The sequence below is a fragment of the Dama dama genome, chromosome 11 (assembly GCF_033118175.1).
Source record: "Dama dama isolate Ldn47 chromosome 11, ASM3311817v1, whole genome shotgun sequence".
Classification (NCBI taxonomy): domain Eukaryota; kingdom Metazoa; phylum Chordata; class Mammalia; order Artiodactyla; family Cervidae; genus Dama; species Dama dama.
Genome location: NC_083691.1, coordinates 100,881,555 through 100,904,505, shown reverse-complemented (window position 1 = coordinate 100,904,505; position 22,951 = coordinate 100,881,555). Strand labels below are relative to the sequence as shown.

At 45.2% G+C, this 22,951-nt stretch overlaps 1 protein-coding gene across 1 annotated transcript in view; it reads right to left on the bottom strand.

Moving 5' to 3' along the window:
* The window catches only part of LOC133065223 (two pore channel protein 2-like), a 53,629-nt gene that overhangs the window by 26,430 nt on the left and 4,248 nt on the right, over nt 1-22,951 (bottom strand). The window contains exons 2-9 of the mRNA XM_061156041.1: nt 19,155-19,243; nt 18,045-18,159; nt 15,019-15,147; nt 8,636-8,752; nt 7,961-8,079; nt 7,656-7,757; nt 5,606-5,732; nt 625-826 (exon numbers count right to left, since the gene is read on the bottom strand). Coding sequence (XP_061012024.1) covers nt 625-826; nt 5,606-5,732; nt 7,656-7,757; nt 7,961-8,079; nt 8,636-8,752; nt 15,019-15,147; nt 18,045-18,159; nt 19,155-19,243 — 1,000 coding nt within the window. The remainder of the gene's footprint in view (nt 1-624; nt 827-5,605; nt 5,733-7,655; nt 7,758-7,960; nt 8,080-8,635; nt 8,753-15,018; nt 15,148-18,044; nt 18,160-19,154; nt 19,244-22,951) is intronic.

Here is a 22,951-nt window from a genome sequence, read left to right as displayed (position 1 = left end):
CGAGACCCCCGCCTCAGTGAGTTTGGGGAAGATCACAGACAATAATCACAACAGTGGCACGCACATGGCAAGCACGCTACCAATATCAAGCGTTACTGATCATCGCTATCAACCACTTATACATGAATATGTAGGTTACTTTCAACTTCTCACTTGCAAATGCTAAATGCACTTCAGGCGTTTATTTATACAGCCATTTTCCATGTTTTAGATGTGCTCCTTAAAGCAGAAGCCCAGACAGGGAATGACCATGTTACAAGGTAAAGGGCGTCCAGAAGGCTCGGCACATGCTGACTACACGCACCCTGGTCAGAACACAGCTCAGGACCCTAACTCCATGGTAACACCTCCAGCCAATACACACCTCTATTTGCGAACGTGAGGAAATGAGGGACTTCTCTGGTGGCCCAGTGGTTAGGAGTTTGCCTTCCATTGGAGGGGTTGAGGATTCGATCCCCGATCAGGGAACTAAGATCCCACAGATGACTAAGCCCACATGCCACAGCTAGAGAGAAACCTGTGTGTCCCAGCTAAGATGGGACTCAGTCAAATAAATACATAGCTTTTTTAAAAAGAAAATGAAGAAAATATCCCATCCCCCCACTTCTCATTGAGGCTTCTTACCCACGTGCCCCGTCTGTCCCTCGTCGGAGATCCTCAACAGGAGCTCCAGGTGGGAACTGCTGATGTCTGGAGCCACGACCTTGACCAGCTGCCTCCACCGGGCCTCCTTCACCACAAACACTGTGCCCACCTTGACTTTCAGGATGTTGAAAGCTTCCGTCATTTTGTGACGCTTCAGGTATGCCAGTGTGTGAATCTCATTCTTGAAAAAAAAAATAGAAGTGTGTGTGTCTTTCTTAAGAGGAAGATGCAAGAAAGCCTCATTTCTCAGCCTTAAACATTTCAAGGTAATGGAAGAGTTGAGATGAGTGCATCCTGGGGACCACGTGTATCCTTTCTGGATGAGCAGGAGATACCCAAGTGTAAAGGTCTCACCACGCCTAACGAAGACTCGTTATCCTGCTCCTGCTCCTGGGTTTGCAACATCTCATCTTGTAATAGCAACCCAGGAACTCATGCCACAGGGGGAATCACAGAGAGAAGTCACTGATGAGTCTGTTAATTCGCGAGGTACAAAATCCCTCCCCTGCTCCAGACATGGGTAACTATCCAGTATCTGAAGAAACAGAACTCCACTTACCAGTGCAAGTGAATAAACCCATGAAGGATAATCAGAATGCTGAGAAAACAAAGCAGCAGGAGGCAGACAGGTCCAAACTCCGCCCTGCCCAGGAGCGAGGCAGATTCCAGAAAGGAAGGAGATGAGGTTTGCTGCTGAGAGAGAGGGAGACGCAGGGGTGGGAGAAGACAGATCTGCCATTAAGTCGATGAAGACAGAGAAGGAGAGCGGGAGGAAAGGAGGTGAGTGAAACGAGGCTAGCAGTGGTCTGGAAGGAAGGGGTCAGGGCTGCCATTAAGCCTGACTGTGCACAGAGAATCTTCCGGACGAGGAGAACCCCTCTTCATGGTATAATGGGCCATGTGGGTGCCCATCCCTACTGCTCCCTGTAAGCTGATAACATAGCTGGACCATAAATTCTTTTTTTAAAACTGAGCAGAGTTGATTTACAATGTCGTGTTCATTCAGGTGTAGAGCAAAGTGATTTAATCATATGTAGACAGATAGGGTAGATAGACAGATCGGGCTTCCCAGGTGGCACAGTGGTAAAGAATCCACCGACTAACACAGGACACAAGAGATGCAGGTTTGATCCCTGGGTCGGGAAGACCCCCTGAAAGAGGGCATGGGAAGCCACTCCAGTATTCTTGCCTAGAGAATCCCCACGAACAGAGGAGCCTGGGGGTTACAATCCATAGGGTCACACAGAATTAATCTGAAGCAAGTCAGCACACACAGTTGCATATATGTATATAAATACATATACACATAATACATACATACATACATATATATATATATATATATGGCTCAGATCATGAACTCCTTATTGTGAAATTCAGACTTAAATTGAAGAAAGTAGGGAAAAACACTTGACCATTCAGGTATGACCTACATCAAATCCCTTATGATTACAGTGGAAGTGAGAAATAGATTCAAGGGATTAGATCTGATACACAGAGTGCCTGAAGAACTATGGACATTGTACAGGAGGCAGTGATCAAGACCATCCCCAAGAAAAAGAAATGCAAAGGCAAAATGGTTGTCTGAGGAGGCCTTACAAACAGCTATGAAAAGAAGAGAAGCAAAAGGCAAAGGAGAAAAGGAAAGATGTACCCATCTGAATCAAGAGTTCCAAAGAACAGTAAGAGGAGATAAGAAGACTTCCTCTGTGATCAATGCAAATAAGTAGAGGAAAACAATAGAATGGGAAAGACTAGAGATCTCTTTAACAAAAGTAGAGATATCAAGGGAACATTTCATGCAAAGATGGGCACAATAAAGGACAGAAATGGTATGGACCTAACAGAAGCAGAAGATATTAAGAAGAGGTGGCAAGAATACACAGAAGAACTATACAAAAGAGATCTTCATGACCCAGATAATCATGATGGTGTGATCACTCACCTAGAGCCAGACATCCTGGAATGTGAAGTCAAGTGGGCCTTAGGAAGCATCACTACAAACAAAGCTAGTGAAGGTGATGGAATTCCAGTTGAGCTATTTCAAATCCTAGAAGATGATGCTGTAAAAGTGTTGCACTCAATATGCCAGAAAATTTGGAAAACTCAGCAGTGGCCACAGGACTGGAAAAGGTCAGTTTTCATTCCAATCCAAAGAAAGGCAAGGCCAAAGAACACTCACATGATTGCACTCATCTCACACGCTAGCAAAGTAATGCTCAAAATTCTCCAAGTCAGGCTTCAACAGGATGTGAACCGTGAACTTCCAGATGTTCAAGCTGGTTTTAGAAAAGGCAGAGGAACCAGAGATCAAATTGCCAACATCTGTTGGGTCATCGAAAAAGCAAGAGAGTTCCAGAAAAACATCTACTTCTGCTTTATTGACTACACCAAAGCCTTTGACTGTGTGGATCACAACAAACTGTTAAAAATTCTTCAAGAGATGGGAATACCAGACCACCTGACCTGCCTCTTGAGAAACCTGTATGCAGACCAAGAAGCAACAATTAGAACACACATGGAATAACAGACTGGTTCCAAATTGGGAAAGGAGTATGTCAACGCTGTATATTGTCACCCTGCTTATTTAACTTATATGCAGAGTACATCATGAAAAATGCTGGACTGGATGAAGCACAAGCTGGAATCAAGATTGCCAGGAGAAATATCAACAACATCAGATATGCAAATGACACCAACCTTGCGGCAGTAAGCCAAGAGGAATTGAAGAGTCTCTTGATGAAAGTGAAGGAAGAGAGTGAAAACGCTGGCTTAAAATTCAACATTCAAAAAACTAAGATCATGGCATCTGGTCCTATCACTTCGTGGGAAACAGATGGGAAACAGTGGCTTACTTTATTTTTCTGGGCTCCAAAATCACTGCAGATGGTAATTGCAGCTGTGAAATTAAAAGACGCTTACTCCTTGGAAGAAAAGTTATGACCAATCTATACAGCTTATTAAAAAGCAGAGACATTACTTTGCCAATAAAGATCCATCTCGTCAAAGCTATGGTTTTTCCAGTAGTCAAGTATGGATGTGAGAGTTGAACTATAAAGAAAACTTAGCACTGAAGAATTGATCTTTTGAACTGTGGTGTTGGAGAAGACTCTTGAGAGACTGCAAGGAGATCCAACCAGTCCATCCTAAAGGAGATCAGTCCTGAATATTCATTGGAAGGACTGATGTAGCTGAAACTCCAATACTTTGGCCACCTGATGTGAAGAGCTGACTCATTTGAAAAGATCCTGATGCTGCGGAGGATTGAGAGCAGGAGGAGAAGGGGACGACAGAGGATGAGATGGTTGGATGGCATCACCGACACAATGGACGTGAGTTTGAGTAAGCTCCGGGAGTTGGTGATGGACAGGGAAGCCTGGTGTGCTGCAGTCCACGGGGTCGCAAAGGGTCGGACACAACTGAGCAACTGAACTGAACTGAACTGAATAGATCCATCCCTGTTTCCCCCTTTAGTAATCACAAGTCTGTTTTCTATGTCTGTGAGTCTATTTCTTTTTTGTAAATGAGTTAATTGGTATAATATTTTAGATTACACATATCTGTGATATCATGTAGTGTTTGTCTTTCTCTGTCTGGCTTACTTCACTTAGTATGATCATCTCTAGTTCCATCCGTGTTGCTGCAAATGGCATTATTTCATTCTTTTTTATGGCTGCAAATGGTGCGTTTCATTCTCTCTATATTCCATTGTAAATATGTACCATCTTTTCTTTATTCACTTATCTGTCGATGGACATCTAGGTTGCTTCCAAGACTCGGCTATTGTGAATAGTGCTGCAGTGAACATGGGGGTACAGCTATCTTTTTGAATTAGAGTTTTTTCTGAATATACACCCAGGAGGGAGATTGCTGGATCATAAGGTAATTCTATTTTTAGTTTTTTAAGGAACCTCCACACTGTCTTCCATAGTGGCTACACCAATTTACATTCCCATCAGCATGTAGGAGGGTTCCCTTTTCTCCACACCCTCTCTAGCATTTATTATTTAAAGACCTTAAACTCTTAATGGGTGCAGCTATGTCTTCATCAGCTTTGGCTCCTTCATACTTTGTATGAAGTAAGTCAGACAGAAAAGGACAAATATCATATGAAATATCATATGAATATTATATGTGGAATCTAAAAAAAATAGTAAAAATGAACTTATTTACAAAACAGAAATAGAGTCACAGATATAGAAGACAATCTTAAGGTTACCAGGGAGGAAAGTGAGGGAGGGATGAATTGGAAGATTGGGATTGATATATACCCACTACTATATAGAAAATAGATAATGAGATAGACCTACTGTATAGCACAGGGAACTCTACTCAATACTCTGCAATGGCCTATACGGGAAAAGAAGCAAAAACAGAATGGATATATGTATATGGACAACTGAATCACTTTGCTGTGCTCCTGAAACCAAGACAACGTTGTACATCAACGAAAAATTTAAAAATAAACACACTAAAATAAAGAGTTTATTTTAATACTCAATACAAATTTAAAAATAAGTAAATAAAAACCCTCAAAAAAGGAGAAAAGACTTCAAGGAGCCATGAGCAATCAGATGCATTAAGAGTGGTTAATGCACAAGGGACTTCCCTGGTGGTCCAGTGGTTAAGACTCTGCCCTTCCATTACAAGGTTCAATCCCTGGTCAGGGAACCAGGATCACTCATGCCAAGTGGCCCGGCCAAAAAGAGAAAAAAAAAAAAAGAGTGAGGAGCAAATCTAGGATCGGCCCTGAAGCTGAGACACACTGTCAGACCCGTGCCAGACTGACAAAGAACCACCTGGCCCAGCAGAGTTCAGCCAGGCAAATGAATCTTCAGATTCATCAAAGCAGAAGGAAAATGAGTATGCTCAAATATTTTGCAAATGCACAGGCTGGCCTCCCTGCTCCCACCCCAGCCAGGCGACTGACTCCCGCTGGACCCCAGGTCAGGCGCGTCACCTTCAGGTGCTTCCTGTAGTTGTTGTAGACAACAGCCAGAAAGACGGACATGAAGAGGTAGGTGTTGATGATGATGTAGGTGATAAAGTACAGAGAATACCACCAGTTGAGCTCGTAGGCAGGCATCCTAGAAGGAAATAAGTATCTGTCATGGTCTCCGTGCCCTGGGTCCACGGTGCACAGACGGCTGACCATAGGTGACCTCCCACGTGGACAGTCCACATGCCCGGGGCCCAGGGAAACCTGTCTCACTCTAAGTCTCCCCTAGACAGTGCGACAGGGCCTCAAAGCCACCACCGAGCTTCACGCTAAATGGCTCACTCCAGACCTGCCTTCTGAAGTTCTCAATGCCTTAGAGAAGTGCCAATTTCCAGAGCCGGCAAGATTTGGGAGATGCACCCATCCCTCTCCCTCCCTTCCCACTGAGAAAATCAGAGCCCAGAAAGGAGCTCCACTTGCCCAGAATTATAGAAAGAATCTGAACTGTGACCTGGGTTCACACTCAAGGCTTTTCAAGGACACCAGAATGCCTTGCTGGGATGCGGGGAAGGCAGATAATTTTCTATCCACATTCGGACTATGAGAACGAAAGAAGTACCATTAATAATGGCACTGGGGCCTTCCCTGGCAGCACAATGGATAGGAATCTGCCTGGCAATGCAGGGGACACGGGTTCAATCCCTGGCCCAGGAAGATTCCATATGCTACAGAGCAACTAAACCTGTGGAGGACAACAACTGAGGCCATGAGTCGCAACTAGTGAAGCCCCGTGAGCCTAGAGCCAGTGCTCCGCAGCAAGAGAAATCACTACCACGAGAAGCCCATGTCCCACAGTGAAGAGCAGATCCCACTCGCCACAACTAGAGAAAGCCCCAGTGCAGCAACAAAGACCCAGAATAACCAAAAAAACATAAAAAATAATTTTAAAAAGTAATGGTGCCAGGACAGAAGGCATAAATCAGGATGCATGCTCATACCACCTTTCACGGAAACTGGGTTTTGCTCAGCAGGGGACACTGAGGGAGCCAGCCAAGGGAAAGAGCCAAGAAAAAACAGGAGGGCCAGGAACTTCACCTTGCTCATTTTTGGCTAGAGGCAGGCCTCAGTGAGCAAGAACCCAGGACAAATTGACACGATGGTCCTACGCACAACTCAACAGGAAACCCGCCCTTCCCCCAAGCGCGTTATGGGAGGAGACGGGTGGACATCTGCAGTTACAGCTCCAGCCACACTCTAGAACCCAGGAGTCATCTACTCAGGGAGCACTGTTGAATAATCTTACCTCCACAAACAAGACAAAACCATGATAAACAGGATATTAGGGAAAAGGAAAAAAAAAAGCCTGATGTTTTTCTCCTAAATAACATCCACATGTGTGGAGAATTGGCACTGCGGGACAGGGGGAGGGGACAACTCCTAATCTTTACATTTCTTTCCTGTTTCATTTAGCCAGAAAACCACATCAATGCTTAGGAGAAAAGCTGTGCTTCATTTACAAAAATGGCTTAAGTGTTTCAACTCCAGACTCAAAGAACATTCCAGAACAGAATTGAGTTCAAATACTTAAGTTGTGTTTCCAGAGATGTCTCCTGTTGCTTTTGGTTTTTTTAAAAAGGTCATCTAAATTTAGTTTTAATTTAATCTTTTTTTTTTTTTCTTTTTAGCCATGTTGTTTGGCATTCAGAATCTTAGTTCCCCAACCAGGGATCAAACCAGTGCTCCCTGCAATGGAAGCTCAGAGTCTTAACCACTGGACTGCAGGGGAAGTCCCTCATAAAATTTTTGAAGAGTGCAAAGTGTTAGCACTAGCCTACCCTCTCTATTTAAATCTAAATTTACATAGGGACTAAATTTACATAGGAAGCCCTGGTGGGAGAACTAAGACCCCGCATGTCTCATGGTGTGGCCCCCCCAAAAAAACTGTATAAAAATTTTACAACAAATATGAATAAACAGAAAATCACCATTTTTTCCTCTTACAGTTGCTTTTAAGAAAGTGCATTCTGTTATATAGCAGGCATCAGTGGCTGTGAATCGGTGACTCACGTACATGACGTCAGGGCTGTTTGCAGTGGTGACCAGCACGTAGAGCTCAAACGCTATGTCCAGGACGTTGGTGAAGTACGGCGACCCTTCCACCGTTCTGAGACCCCTAAAGAGGACCCAACGACACAGAGTGTAAAAAACCCACAGACGGAAATGCAGCTGTGGTTTCCGGCCCTTGTCCGCTTGCTGGAGCCCTGCTGGAGTGTCTGAACGGGGAAGACAGCCGCTGGTGACCAATTCTGCCACCAGCAGGCTGAACACACACGTGGGAGAGTTCTCCGGCAGAAACCTCCAGAGCAGCGTGCTCACCTGTCCCCGAAAAGCTTCAAGGCCATGAGGGAGAAAATCATCATACTGAAGAGGAACAAGAGGAAGACGTAGAGGACGTCGGGCAGAGTGTTCCGGATGCTTCGGAAAGCCCTTCGGATCTGTGAAAACAAAATTTCGTTTCATTCACACACAATCAGCTGATTTTCTGCTAAAACAAAAACCCCACTCCCTTAGCAGACGCAGACTGGGATATGCTGTTGCTTTAGTTGCTCGGTCGTGTCTGACTCTTTGCAACCCCATGGACAGTAGCCCGCCAGGCTCCTCTGTTCAAGGGAGTTCCCAGGCAAGAATACTGGAGTGGGTTGCATTTCCTTTTCCAGGGGATCTTCCCGAACCAGGGATCTAACCCACGTCTCCTGTATTGGCAGGGGGATTCTTTACCACTGAGCCACCGGAGAAGCCAAACGGGTATGCAGAGAATGGAGAAACAAGGTCCTACTGTACAGCTAGCGAACTATACTCAGCATCCCAGGATGACTGTACTCACATCCTACCCGTAATGGAAAAGGATACGAAAGAGAATGTACATGTAAGTGTGTAACTGAGTCACTTCATTGCACAGCAACAATTAACACAGCACTGTGATCCAACCACACTTCAGTAAAAAAATTTAAAAAAAAACACCCTCTTGTGCATCCTAAATCATATCCTTACCTGACGACTTTCAGGGAAGTTAATGAGGAAGACTGGCCTCAAGGCCCTTGACCATCGAACTCCGCGGATGTTAACAGCTTCCAGGGATGCATAGATGACCAGATCAATCAAGGTCAGCTGTGACAGACATGGGGCAGAGATGTCAGTACTGCTAGAGGACTGAGGAAGTGGCCATATAGATGCATGTTCACTGACCCAGGAGGAAGGTCACAATACATCATGGGAAAAAACCACATTTCATAAACAGCACAATCCAGTTTCATAACAGAACAGTAACAGCAGCTGTCATCTGAGAGTTTACTGTGCGCCACAGCCTCTAAGAAGCTTTCCATAGACTATTCCACGCCCCCTGCAGAGGGTACCACTCCGGGATGGAAATGCTTGACGTACAGAGAGGGAGATCGTGAGGCCCCAGTCACACAGCCGACAAGAGGGGCAGACCTGGGACTGGACCCCAGCAGGTTTGGTAACAGAGCCTCGGCAGTTACCAGCACTGCAACCTGTGTCCCCACCACGCGGTACTTTTCTTCAGCCCCACATATGAGGCAGGTTTTCTAGCCTAGTTCCCCGCTGCCACCAGTGGTAAAGAAGCTGCCTGCCAATGCAGGAGATGCAAGAGACGCAGGTTCGCTCCCCGGTTGGGAAGATCCCTTGGAGTAAGAAATGGCAACCCGCTCCAGTAACTTTGCCTGGAGAACCCCATGGACAGAGGAGCCTGGCGGGCTACAGTCCATGGGGTTGCAAAGAACTGGACGAGACAGCATGCACACACACAATAGGATAAAAATATCCAGATTACAGAAAATTCTTATCAATCCTTATTAAGGTCAGTCTGTGATCCTGAGGATGGACAAAGGAAGAAGGACCCAGCGCAGTTTAGAAAAATATAAGTTAAAAAACAATAATCTACCATCATCAAAAATGTTAGGTCAGTCCCTTTGGAGGCAAGGCACCGAGGATTGAGAAAGCTCAATCACAGTGGGAGAGAAAATACACAGGCTCAGAAAGACGCTGGTGCTGGCTGCTGCCTGGGGCGCCACCTGGAGGGAATCAGAGGGGTTATTCCACGGCAGCAGGGATGGACGGACAGCTCGCCAAGGGTCATGGTATCTGGGGAGGCTTCCTGGAGGAAGCACTCCCTGATGGAATCTTTTGTCGCTGTTGTTAATTAGTTTTTGAGTTTTTGGCTGCACAAGGTCTTCGTTGCTGTGCTCAGGCTTTCTCTAGTTGCAGTGAGCAAGGGCTACTCTCTAATCGAGGTGCACGGGCTTCTCATTGCAGCAGCTTCTCTAGTTGCAGAGCACAGGCTCTAGGGCGTGCAGGCTTCAGTAGTTGCAGCACATGGGTTTAGTTGCCCCATGCCATGTGGAATCTCCCCGGACCAGTGATCGAGTCCCTGTGTCCCCTGCATTGGCAGGCAGATTCTTAACCACTGGACCACCAGGGAAGTCCCCTTTGATGTAATCTTAAAGCAAATAAAAGCTTTAAAAGCACACAGCTCAGAAGTCAAGAGCCGTGGAAGGCAGACACAGCAAAGGGATGCTCAGGAAGCAGGTATTCCTGGCAGTGGGGGCAGAGGGGAGCAGGAAGTGACAAGACCTCAGACTGAGGGCAGGTGACTTGAGGATCAGGCTAAAAAGATAAGTCTTATTCCCAGAGCCTGGGGATCCCAGAAAGTCTTTCAAATAAGGATGAGGGAGGTGAAGGAGTGAGATCTTTTGGTTATAAATGCAGGACAGACCGGGACGGGGCACTCTGTGCCCTCATCCAGTCCACTCCACACACCCCTGAGGAGGACCTCTGCCATGCAAGGCATTGTTCCAGCCCTAGAGAGAGAAAGCACTTGGGGCCCTTGGAGGAAACCTGGACGAGACCAGGGGCTGAGGGTGTGCGGCGCCGGGCTCTAAGGAGGCGGCGTGGGAGGGACGGCCATGCAGGTCTAGGAGGGGCGGGCCTCCGGCGGGAGGGACACAGAGCCTCCAGCATGGACTTTGGCTTTTCTCTGGTGGGATTCGGGATGCTCTAAAGAAGGGAGCACAGCGACCAGGTAAGACTTAGGCTTGAAAAGTGCTCATGTGCCCATCATAGTCAAGGCTCCGCGCTGGAAGTCTTAGGAGATGAGGATGGACTTCCGACCCTGTCCCAGGAGGGGGTCATGCAGCAAACAGGGCCATGAAAGAAGTACATGCTCTTCCAATTGTTTTCTTTTTTTTTTTTTTTTTTAAGTTTTCCCATGTATCTCATCCTCCACCTTCCTGTGTCAGGCAATACTGTGTTATGGACCGAACTGAAGATGTCGTCGTAAGTCCCATCTCAGATTGAGGGGTTTTGTACAGTAAGACACTCATATATGAACATGTTATGTTCCAAGAGCGTGTTTGTAAGTCCAACAAAGTTAGCCTAGGTACCCAATTATACACAGTACTTTACTATATAGTACTTTACTTCATAGTATTTTACTGTAATGGGGCTTCCCTGGTGGCTTAGAGGTAAAGAATCTGCCTGCTGTGCAGGAGATGCAGGTTCGATCCCTGCGTTGGCAAGAACCCCTGGAGAAGAAAATGGCAACCCACTCCAGTATTCTTGCCTGGAGAATTCCATGGACAGAGGAGCCTGGCGGGCTACAGTCCATGGCGTCGAAAAAGAGTCAGACACGACTTAGTGACTAAACAACAACAGCTTTACTATTATAAAGGTTTATAATACTTTTCACATAAAATACATTTTATATAAAACGAACACAAAAAATAAAAAAAAACATTTTTAATCTTAGAGTACAGTACCTTGAAAAGTACAGTGGTACCAGTTACATCACTGCTGCCTCTACGATCGCTCATGGACGTCCTGGAATTGAACTAGAGACACTATACAGACGTGCTCTATGCAGTCCTGTACACTAAAGTGCACAAAAGCACAGTGACCTGCAGAAGACGCCGCACACGACAATGCACACCAGACACGGGAACTAACTCACACGATCGGACGTGTGAACACAGGCTCACATCTGTGAAAGCTTGCAAGTTGCAGGTTCGTATGTAGGGGACTCACTGTATTCATTTTTTAATAATAGGAAGTGAAGATATTTCTTAAAAAAATGAGACCAGAGAGATAACCCTGTGTATTTTGGGATTTCAGCAAATGTATGAAGGAAGTCAAAACAAATTGAGAAAGGGTGAGAAAAGATAGTGGACACTCTAGGCTGAGGCAGTCTGGCTGCTGTGCTGAGATGCTAATTGTAAAGTGCCCCCAGCTAATCACAGCCCACGGCCTCTCTCATCACAGCAGAACTTCAGAACACATCACGCTGCCTCACTTGGCAGAACCTCTAAGCTAGTGTCCTTCCAGATCATTCTATGAAGTGCTATCACTCTTTCTTCTTTTCTTTTAACAAAGATGGGTTCCAACTATACTGTGACCTGCTCTTTTGACCGATTAAACAAGAAGCGATCTCTCCTTGATCACAAACACGTAAGTGCACACAAGGCCATTTTAACAGATGTGGATGTACCATGTTTTATTCATCTCCTATTGTCAGGAAAAGAAGAGAAGTGAAAGGCAAAGGAGAAAAGGAGAGATATACCCATCTGAATGCAGAGTTCCAAAGAAGAGCAAGGAGAGATAAGAAAGCCTTCCTCAGTGATCAATGCAAAGAAATAAAGGAAAACAATAGAATGAGAAAGACTAGAGATCTCTTCAAGAAAATTAGAGATACCAAGGGAACATTTCATGCAAAGATGGGCACAATAAAGGACAGAAACTGTATGGATGGACCTAACAGAATCAGAAGATATTAAGAAGAGGCAGCAAGAATACACAGAACTATACAGAAAAGATCTTCAGGACCCAGATAACCATGATGATGTGGTCACTCATCTAGAGCCAGACTGAACCGTGAAGTCAAGTGGGCCTTAAAAAGCATCACTATGAACAAAGCTAGTGGAGGTGATGGAATTCCAGTTGAGCTATTTCAAATCCTAAAAGATGATGCCGTAAAAGTGCTGCACTCAATTTACCAGCAAATTTGGAAAACTCAGCAGTGGCCATAGGACTGGAAAGGTCAGTTTTCATTCCAATCCCAAAGAAAGGCAATGTCAAAGAATGCTCAAACTACTGCACAATTGCACTCATCTCACATGCGAGCAAAGTTATGCTGAAATTCTCCAAGCCAGGTTCCAACAGAACATGAACTGGGAATTTCCAGATGTTCAAGCTGGATTTAGAAAAGGCAGAGGAACCAGAGATCAAATTGCCAATATTTGTTGGATCATCGAAAAATCAAGAGAGTTCAAGAAAAACACCTACTTCTGCTTTATACCAGACCACCTTACCTGCCTTCTGAAAAATCTGTATGCAGGTCAAGAAGCAACAGTTAAAACCAATGGACTGGTTCCAAATTGGGAAAGGAGTACATCAAGGCTGTATATTGTCACCCTGCTTGTTTAACTTATATGCAGAGTACATCATGTGAAATGCCAGGCTAGCACAAGTTGGAACCAAGACTGCAGGGAGAAATATCAATAACCTCAAATATGCAGATGACACCACCCTTATGGCAGAAAGTGAAGAGGAACTGAAAAGCCTCTTGATGAAAGTGAAAGAGGAGAGTGAAAAAGTTTGCCTAAAGCTCAACTTTCAAAAAACTAAGATCATGGCATCCGGTCCCATCACTTCATGGCAAATAGATGGGGAGACAATGGAAACAGTGACAGACTTTATTTTTTGGGGTTCCAAAATCACTGCAGATGGTGACTGCAGCCATGAAATTAAAAGACACTTGCTCCTGGGAAGAAAAGCTATGACAAACCTAGACAGCATATTAAAAAGCAGAAATATTACTTTACCAACAAAGGTCCATCAAGTCAGAGCTATGGTCTTTCCAGTAGTCATGTATGGATGTGAGAGTTGGACCATAAAGAAAGATGAGTGCCGAAGAATTGATGCTTTTGAACTGTGGTCCTGGAGAAGATTCTTGAGAGTCCCCTGGACTGCAAGGAGATCAAACCACTCAATCTTAAAGGAAATCAACTCTGAATATTCATTGGAAGGACTGATGCTGAAGCTGAAGCTCCAATACTTTGGCCACCTGATGCAAAGAACTGACCCCTTAGAAAAGACCCTGTTGCTGGGAAAGACTGAAGGCAGGAAGAGAAGAGGACAACAGAGGATGAGATGGTTGGGTGGCATCACTGACTCGATGGACACGAGTTTGGGCAAGCTCAGGGAGCTGGTGATGGACAGGGAGGCCTGGTGTGCTGCAGTCCAGGGGGTTAAAAAGAAACGGACACAACTGAGTGAATTGAACTGAACCGATTGTCAGGAAATCCAGTTGTTTCCAATTTTTCAATACTAAGAACAGCTCAGCCATGACCAATCTTGTAGATAAATCTCTGAACACATCCTTCTTCCCTAAAGATCAAGTCCCAGGAATGGAAATATGGGAGCAAGCACTTGCATACAAAAGGCTTTTCAGAAGGAATTGCCAACCAGCCTTCCAGAAAAAACAACTGATTCCTCCCTCCAAGTAAAGGATGACAAGATTGAAGGGATGAAAGGATTGAAATGTTTTCAATCTTGCCAACATTGTTTTACAGGCAAACACATGGTCTTTTATTGTTGCTTTCATGTATAGTTCTTTTATGGGGGAGTATAAAGAGTGGCTTTATTTCTTGTCCAGGAAAAGGAGGAACACAGTAGGCTAGCACCTCAAGAACCGTGCCCACCCATATATAGTTCTTAATTAGTCAAGTTAAACATTTTTGTCATATCTGCTAGTATTTACTTCCTCTTTTAGGAGATGCCGTCACCAATTTTCAGCACATATTTTTCATAGAAAAGTTGAGCATTTTTATTTAAAAAAATCAAAACATCTATTTGGTATTTATGCTACACTGAACTATGGAAAAGCTAAGAAATAGTCAAATAATATATTAATCTTTCAATCTTAATGACTGAGCAGCATTCATACAGATATACTATATATAGGTATATATAACACAGGTACTATGTTCCTGAACTTAAGTATGAATATACAGCATGGAACAAAACAATCATGTTTATATGTGTAAATGCAATTCAGGGAAAAAAGAATGGAAGGATATATGCCGGAGCTGGAACTAGCACTCTGTTCTGAGGCTGCCCTGCACCACATTTCTAAAAAATGTAGTTTCTGTTTCTTTTTCCTTTAATTTGGAAGTGCCCTTGAAACATTAAAATATTCACATTGTCACATTTTGCCCAACTTGCGCTTCCCTTGTGGTTTCCTGGCAGTTGTGCTTGCTCTACCAACATCTGTGGTGTTTCTTGAACCCACTGAAACCTACCGAGTTTTTTTATACTTTCTGCCTCTGACCACAGCCTCTCACAGGCACTATAAGAGCACTCACCACTATGGTTACCATGACGCAGATGTTTTTTGTATCCTTCCAGAAGACCTTCTGAGGAGTGACTTTTGCAAAGTGAACAAGTCTCCCAAAGAAGGCAGTCAGACAGAGCACTTCTGCTATTGAGGTAACCTGTGGCAAAAAAAACAGAGCTGTGGCTGAGTTCTCTCCTACCCCCTGACATCACCCTGCGAGAATCAGCAGTGTCCCTCAATTCTACTTGGGCTTCCCTGGTGGCTCAGATGGTGAAGAATCTGCCTGCAATGCAGAAGACACAGGTTCCATCCCTGGGTCGGGAAGTCCCCCTGGAGGAGGCAACAGCTACCCTCCCCAGTACTCTTGCCTGAAGAATTCCATGGACAAGAGATCTGGAGGGTACAGTTCATGTGGTCACAAAGAGTTGGACACAACTAGCAACTAACACGTAGCTTAACATTACTGAAAGTTACAGCAAAATTCTTAGCTGGTTGGAATGTTTTCTTTCTCTTAAAACGAAACCTGCCTCTCAACCACAAATCCCATGACCCAACTGACAGGGTTTCCTGGAAGGGGCAGGGGGGTTGTAAATTAGCAGGCAGAGGACCCCCAGAAGGCATTTCCCCAGGAAAGCGGGGCTCAGGGATTGGCAGAAATGGGCATCTGCTATGCTCTCAAATTCCCTGTGTTCACACTCAGAATAGACATCTAGAAGTTCAGTGTCTCTAATAATAATGCTCCAGAGATGTAGTTTGAAATGCCAGATCATTCCTTAGATCACTGCCCTCCCGCCCTGCTGCTTGAATTTGGCTGAATGCTACCAGACCCACCTTGATGTCCTGACCATCTCCTCCTTGAGCTACGGGGCATCAATTCCAAACTCCCACAGGCAGCTAGCTTTGCAGTCTGTGAGTGCAACTCATATTAATACTTTACCTGCGCTTGCCAGGAGACAGTAAATCCTCCCTAACAAGAGTATTTTTCTTCATCAGTGGGGAGAGAAGAGCTCAGTGAGGGTGGAGGGAATGAACTTCTCAAGGGAAGGAGGAAGGGGTTGGCTCTGGACCCTGAAAGCAGCAGGTGGCACAATTCCTCCACCCCCAACCCCAGCCCTCAGAAGCCCTGGGCTCAGATATGGGCTGCAGCCCCTTCAAACTTTCTAGCTCTCAGCCTGTTCATCCTTGAGAGGCTATAGAGACTTACTGTCAAGACCAGGCTTACAAAAGGGCCTGGGGCATTCCAGGACACCCTGGCTCAAGATGAGATTTTCTTGGTAATGCTGTTGTTGTTCAGTCGCTAAGTCGTGACCCCACAGACTGCAGCACGCCAGGCTTCCCTATTGTGAATCTCTGGGTATATCTCCCAGAGTTTGCTCTAACTCCTGTCCACTGAATCAGTGAGGCCATCCAGCCATTTCATCCTCTGTCGTCCCCTCCTCCCCACCCATCCCCCATAATTTGACTTTAGAGACGTGAAGTAGAAACACTGGCTGAACAGACAGCCGAGCCCAAGCTGTGTGTGACCGATGAGAAGGGTGAGGACACAGCAGAGAGGCAAGGGGCTGAGAAGAGACCCATGGAAGCACTCCTCGTCCAGGGCCGGGCGGCGGGACAGGCTCTGGTCGGGTCTGTGAATGCACAGCTCTGCTTCTTCAGGTTTGCTGTTTGTTTTGACAGACACTGGGCTAAAAGTTTTCTGCCTGGAGACGTCATTAATTGTGACATCCTCATCAAATGGATACCACCAGCCTTGGGAGCATCCACGGAAGATTGCCAACTTTGACAGCCCCCAACAAGCACAACTCTGCTTTTTCACCTCGCTGTGCGGGGTCCTCCCTGTTGACCCAGAGCTTGGGCATGTGATGGGCTCTGGGCACCTGGGCGTTGGCAAGTATGGTGTGAGCGGAGGGTGATGGTGCTTGCATGTTAGGACGCAGCTCCGTCTTAGACCCCCATCCACAGGGAGAAGCCTGAGCCACGGGGAGTGGCCAAGAGAGAGCAGAGAAGAGAGCAGGGGCACTCCGGTCCATAGATCCAGCCACGTGAGCCCCCAGCTGCCCAGATCCACTACCCCAGCTAAGAGAAAAATCTGCCCAGTTGAGCCAGTCACCCACAGACTCAGGGGAGGCAGGAAAACCTTGTTCTTTAAGGCAAGGGTCAAGTGAACTTTATCTGTCAAAGGACCAGACAGTAAATATTTTAGGTTTTGCAAGTCATACAATCTCTGTCATACCTACACAGAGGCGAGAGCAGTGTTGAGTTGGGAATTAATGTGAGCAGGTCATCAATTTATTACTTGGAACCCATCTGCAGTAGCTGGGTAGTCTGATGCTTTACTTCAAAGCACCCATAAATAATGACTTATGACTATGAAAAAAGCTGGATATGTGGCAAGTACAAGACATATATTACACTATATGCTCACAGTGTCTACTCAACATTAAATAAACATGCCTTCAAACATCACTTGTCCGTAGCATATTACACTATACGCTCACATTTGCTGCTGCTGCTGCTGCTAAGTCACGTCAGTCGTGTCCGACTCTGTGCGACCCCACAGACGGCAGTCCACCAGGCTCCCCCTTCCCTGGGATTCTCCAGGCAAGAACACTGGAGTGGGTTGCCATTTCCTTCTCCAATGAAGGAAAGTGAAAAGTGAATGTGAAGTCGTTCAGTCACGTCCGACACTTCGCAATCCCATGGACTGCAGCCTACCAGGCTCCTCCGTCCATGGGATTTTCCAGGCAAGAGTACTGGAGTGGGCTGCCATTGCCTTCTCCTCACATTGTCTACTCAACATTAAATAAACACTCCTTCAAACATCACTTGTCCGGCCAGTGTGTCCTTGTATGCATAGAAGACCCAAAATGGCCACTTATTTTCCAGCGTCTACTGAGGAAGAGCATCAGCTCAGGGAGCAGGCAGAATTCTTCCAACCCCTCCCCCGGAAAGAAAAATGGAACCAAATTCATAAGTATTGACAATCTGAGGGGGAAAATGTAACTGAATTCCTCTGTGGCAAAGTCTGATTAGCCATCCGTGCTGAGAGCTTACCAAGAAAGGGAGCGGGAACACGGCTGGTTCCTCAAAGAGGGCAAGCGCAAGGTCGACCCAGATGAAGAAGTAGGTGGCTGCCCGCATCGTCCAGTGGTTATAGAAATGGTAAAGTCTAGAGCGGAGAAGAACAGAGGGAGTTACAAATGAGGAGCGGGAGTTAAACAGCTACCCCAAGCCCCATTAGAAGAGGAATGGGAGGTAAACGACAAAGTCCAGGCTCTGACCACCCTTCCTTTCAATCCTAGGGAGTGAGGGGTAGCATTTGACTGAGTGCACACTATAAAGTGTTCACAGGGAAAAAAAACTCCGGGATATTACCAGCTCTCAAAGCGCATTCTCTTAACAGTCTCAAGCTAGGATGAATACCCTCCTGGTCAGGTGCTGGTGACCTTGAGATGTACTTTTGGAGGGCTGACACAGAGCAAACCCTCAGTCAGAGTGACCTGTTATTAATATTACATGGTGCAGAAGCCTAATTGATTTATAATGTGTATCAGCCCATCTCGGCATGGTGAACCCAGAGAGATCTCGGGGTCACATGGTTCTCGTTAGGAGGTATCCCGAAACCTGCCAGACAGCATCCAGGCATGAGGCATCTGCTGCTGCCTTTGGAGGTACTGACACCTCAGTCCTGATGCTAAGAATTTTTTTTTTTTCTTATTCTGAGCTGAATCTTTGGTTTTAGTTCAACCTTTAGGGGGTTAGGGAGAAAAAGCTGAATTGTCATGAAAGGAACAAACATATGAGTCCCATCAAAAGGCAATAGAAAGTAAAAGAACAAGTCTTTTCACCTGGGAAGCTCTAAGAGGATAACTAGGAGAAAAAGATGACATGTTTCCAACTTGGAGGTCTTCTCTCCTGTCCTGGGTGTTACTTACTCAGTTATCTGACCTTAGTATACTTGCTGAATGCTTCCCTACCTGTGAGGCACCATGCTCTTAAATCTTGAAAAACAACACCACTGGATTTTGCCCAATTCTATATGCCATACCCTAAATACTTTTCAAAATATTAGTCGATACAGTGACTTTAGTTTGGGCTCAACTTCAAGAATATGAAGTGCTAAAGGACAGGCGACTCTAGGTGACAGTTTAACACTTGAATTACCTGATGGCCGGAGGGGATGTCTCAAACGGAACGTTTCTGTTGTACTGGGCGTCAGAAACATAGGCAGCTGCCAGGAGAAGATCCTGGTCCTCATTGGGAGAAAGAAAGGGGAGAACAACAGTCAGAGCCAGAAAGGACACTTTGCTTTCTTGTTTGTGAGTACTGAGTATCCAAGGAAAGCCCTTTTCTCCTCTCCCCCACCCTCCACGCTGCCCCACTCTCGCAGGAAGGAACCAGCACTAACGCTGCCACACACCCACCGCCAGGCGTTTTCTGGGCAACGAGAATCCTGCTTAACTTTCTGGAATTCAAGTGTAGGCTCTCAGAGGAGGAAATGAAAACCACTTGGATAATACAGCAGATTCTTTACTGTCTGAGCCACCAAGGAAGCCCCATATATTTAATAAATGTACTTAAATGGTATAATTCTACATTCATAAGGGCTTCCCAGGTGGCCCTAGTAATAAAGAACCTGCCTGCCAATGCAGGAGACCTAAGAGATGCAGATTCAATCCCTGGGTCAGGAAGATTCCCTGGAGGAGAGCACAGAAACCCACTCCGTATTCTTGCTGAAGAATGCCATGGATGGAGGAGTCTGCGGGCTGCAGAATACGGGTCACAAAGAGTTGGACACGACTGAGCGTCTGAGCACATTCATACACCAAGACTCAAACTATAGACTTTAAATAAGTATGGTTTGGTGCATATTAACTATAGTTCAATGAAGTTGTTAAAAATTGCCCTCCAAAAAAAAATTTGGATTAAAATTTGATGTGGAACAATAATCTCACAGGTGAATTAACTGCTGTAAGAATATATCATCTACTGATTCACATGCATTCTCAAGGGTCTCAGGGGTCTTAAAGACAGGTCGTTAAAGCCTAAGAAACATCATATAAGTGTGTTAAACAATTATTACATATTACATATTTTATGCAGTTAAAAAATATTTTAGTAGAAAACCTAATATTAATTATTGTTCTGTGGAATCTCTTGAACCTTCAGGAACACTAGAGTTCCCCAGGACATGCTTAGACAGCTATAATATTTTAGTTATAAAATACTTGGCATCAGCAAAAGTTTATTTTTTTTAATGAGCACACATTAATTTTAAGAAAATTCCATTAAGCTCCTAAAAGATCACACTGGGACAGCAAAGAATTCTGATACCGAAGATTTTTTAAAGAAAATATTTAAAGCAAAATCTCTTAAAGGCACTACTATTTCCAATTTTTGAAGACGATGAGGGAGGGACTTCCTTGATGGACCAGTGGCTAAGACCCTGTGCTCCCAATGCAGGAGACCGGGGTTGATCCCTGGTCAAGGAACTAGATTCTACATGCAGCAACTAAGAGTTTGCATGCCACAACTAAAGATCCTGCGCGCCACAACTCAGACCCATTGCAAATTGTTTAATTAATTAATTTTTTAAAAAATGATGAGGGGACTCCCTGGTGGTCCAGTGCTAAGACTCTACACGTTCACTGTTCAGGTTAGTTCTCTAGTGATCACTGGCCAGGGAACTAAGATCCCACATGCCACAAAACTCCGCCACACACACACACACAAAAAAAAATCTTTCCAGTCCCAGGGAAATGTTTGTCCACAAATACGAACAGTTTGACAACTACGAATTTGAGGGCAATCATCCACACAGCCTCCAGGTGGAAAATGGAAAAAAAAAAAACACGTTGTTGCTGTCAGTCACTCAGTTGTGTCCGACTCTTTGTGACCCCATGGACTGCAGCATGCCAGGCTTCCCTGTCCTTCACCATTTCCTGGAGATTGTGCAAACTCATGTCCATTGAGTTGGTGATGCCATCCAACCACCTCATCCTCTGACGTCCCCTTCTGCCCTCAATCCTTCCCAGCATCAGGGTCTTTTCTAATGAGTCTGCTCTTCATATCAGGTAGCCAAAGTAATTTCTCAGGCAGCTGGCCCCTGGGGCTACCTCCCTCAGACCCCACCCAGACTCCCTGTATTGAATATGTAAGCATCATGGCACCCCATCCAAATGCCCCCTTGCCAGCCAAACTCATGCCTATCATTTTTAAATACGCTTACACTTTCATAACAGCTAACTTAGATTAATGTTTCAAAGCTTTCCCATTCTTAACGGCTATTCCGTTTCTGACACCTATCTCTTCTTAGGATCCCATCTGCTCTGTCCTCTGGTTCTTCTTGTTTTCCTTCCCTCCATCCCATGTGTGTACGACTTCTAAGTCTCCTGCCCATTTGTGCTTGGGAAGAAGTCCTCTCAACAGGCAGAGTTATGGTACATGAGCATTCTCACTTGTATTAAGCCCATTTGTATCTTCCTTGTAAAATGAATGACTTTTCATCCAACCCAAGAATGTGGCTTATGTTAGATATGCCACTCCAAAACTGCATATACTTTTCAAGTTTACATGGGAATCACTACCCAGGCGGCATTCTTAGTAAAGAACCCGCCTGCCAATGCAGGAGACATAAGAGATGTGGGTTCAACCCCTGGGTCGGGAAGATCTCCTAGAGGAGGGCATGGCAACCCCCTTCGGTATTCTTGCCTGGAGAATCCCATGGATAGAGGAGCCTGTGGGCTAGAGTCCATAGGGTTGCAAAGAGTTGGAAACAATTGAGCCAACTTAGCACGCATGCACGCCCATGTCTACTGTGAAAATGGCGAAGACTGGATATCAGGCATTCCTCCAGACACAGCTGAAAAGTGGCTTCATATCTCAAAACAGCAGCCCCAGTCTAGGGGAGATACTGCTGACTGCCGGGACAATAGATCTCACCTCCCAGGCACAATACAATCACGTTCAGAGCTTTTCTTGTAAAAATCTTGCAGCCCATACCAATTACATCGTTCTCTGGGAGGTGGGACCCAGCACTGAACTTTTAAAGCTGCCAGGGGATTCCAACGTGCAGTCAAGGTCAAAACATCACTGGTCTAAATATGGCCATTCTACTACTCTTTCTCAAAGGTTTTGTGTTTTCATGGCACTTGGACAATAACTGACTTCTCCTGATTTTTTTTTTCTTCCCTTTTCTCAGAGCCATGACATTTCCTTTCCACTCCCCAAGACTTAAAAACATATGTAAGAGTCTTGCGTTTTCTCCTCCTACCCTCCCCACTTTGTAAGCCTTCATTCTGAGGAAGGTGAATAACTTAAATCCCTCAGGGCAAGAGGGAAGAGGGTGTCTAGGAAGGAGGGGGAGATGGAGTCCAGTTCTGGTAGAACAAACAACTGGAAGCTCCAGATACCTTTAAGCTCAGAAACCTTGATAAAACCGAAGCTGTTGATAAAAGTGCTTTGAAAAATGCCATGGGATTTCCCTGGCAGTCTAGTGGCTAAGACTTCACCTTCCAATGCAGGGGTTGCAGATTTGATTCCTTCTTGGGGAGCTAGGATCCCACATGCCTCACAGCCAAAGAAAACAAAACATAAAAACAGAAACAATACTATAACAAGTTCAATGTTGTTGTTTAGTTGCTAAATCTAAGGCAGGGGTCTCACTCTTTTGTGACCCCAAGGACGGTAGCCCACCAGACTTCTCTGTCCATGGGATTTCCCAGGCAAGAATAATGAAGCAGGTTGCCATTTCCTTCTCCAGAGGATATTCCTGACAAGAGACACCCAAGTCTCTGGCAATGGCAGGTGGGTGGTTTACCACTGAGCCACCAGGGAAGCCCCAACAAGTTCAATAAAGACTTTTAAAATGGTCCACATCAAAAAAAAAAAATCAAAGAGAGAAAAAAGCCAATATGTCTTATTTAGATATAGAAGAAAATTTATAAAACTTAAGGTAAAGA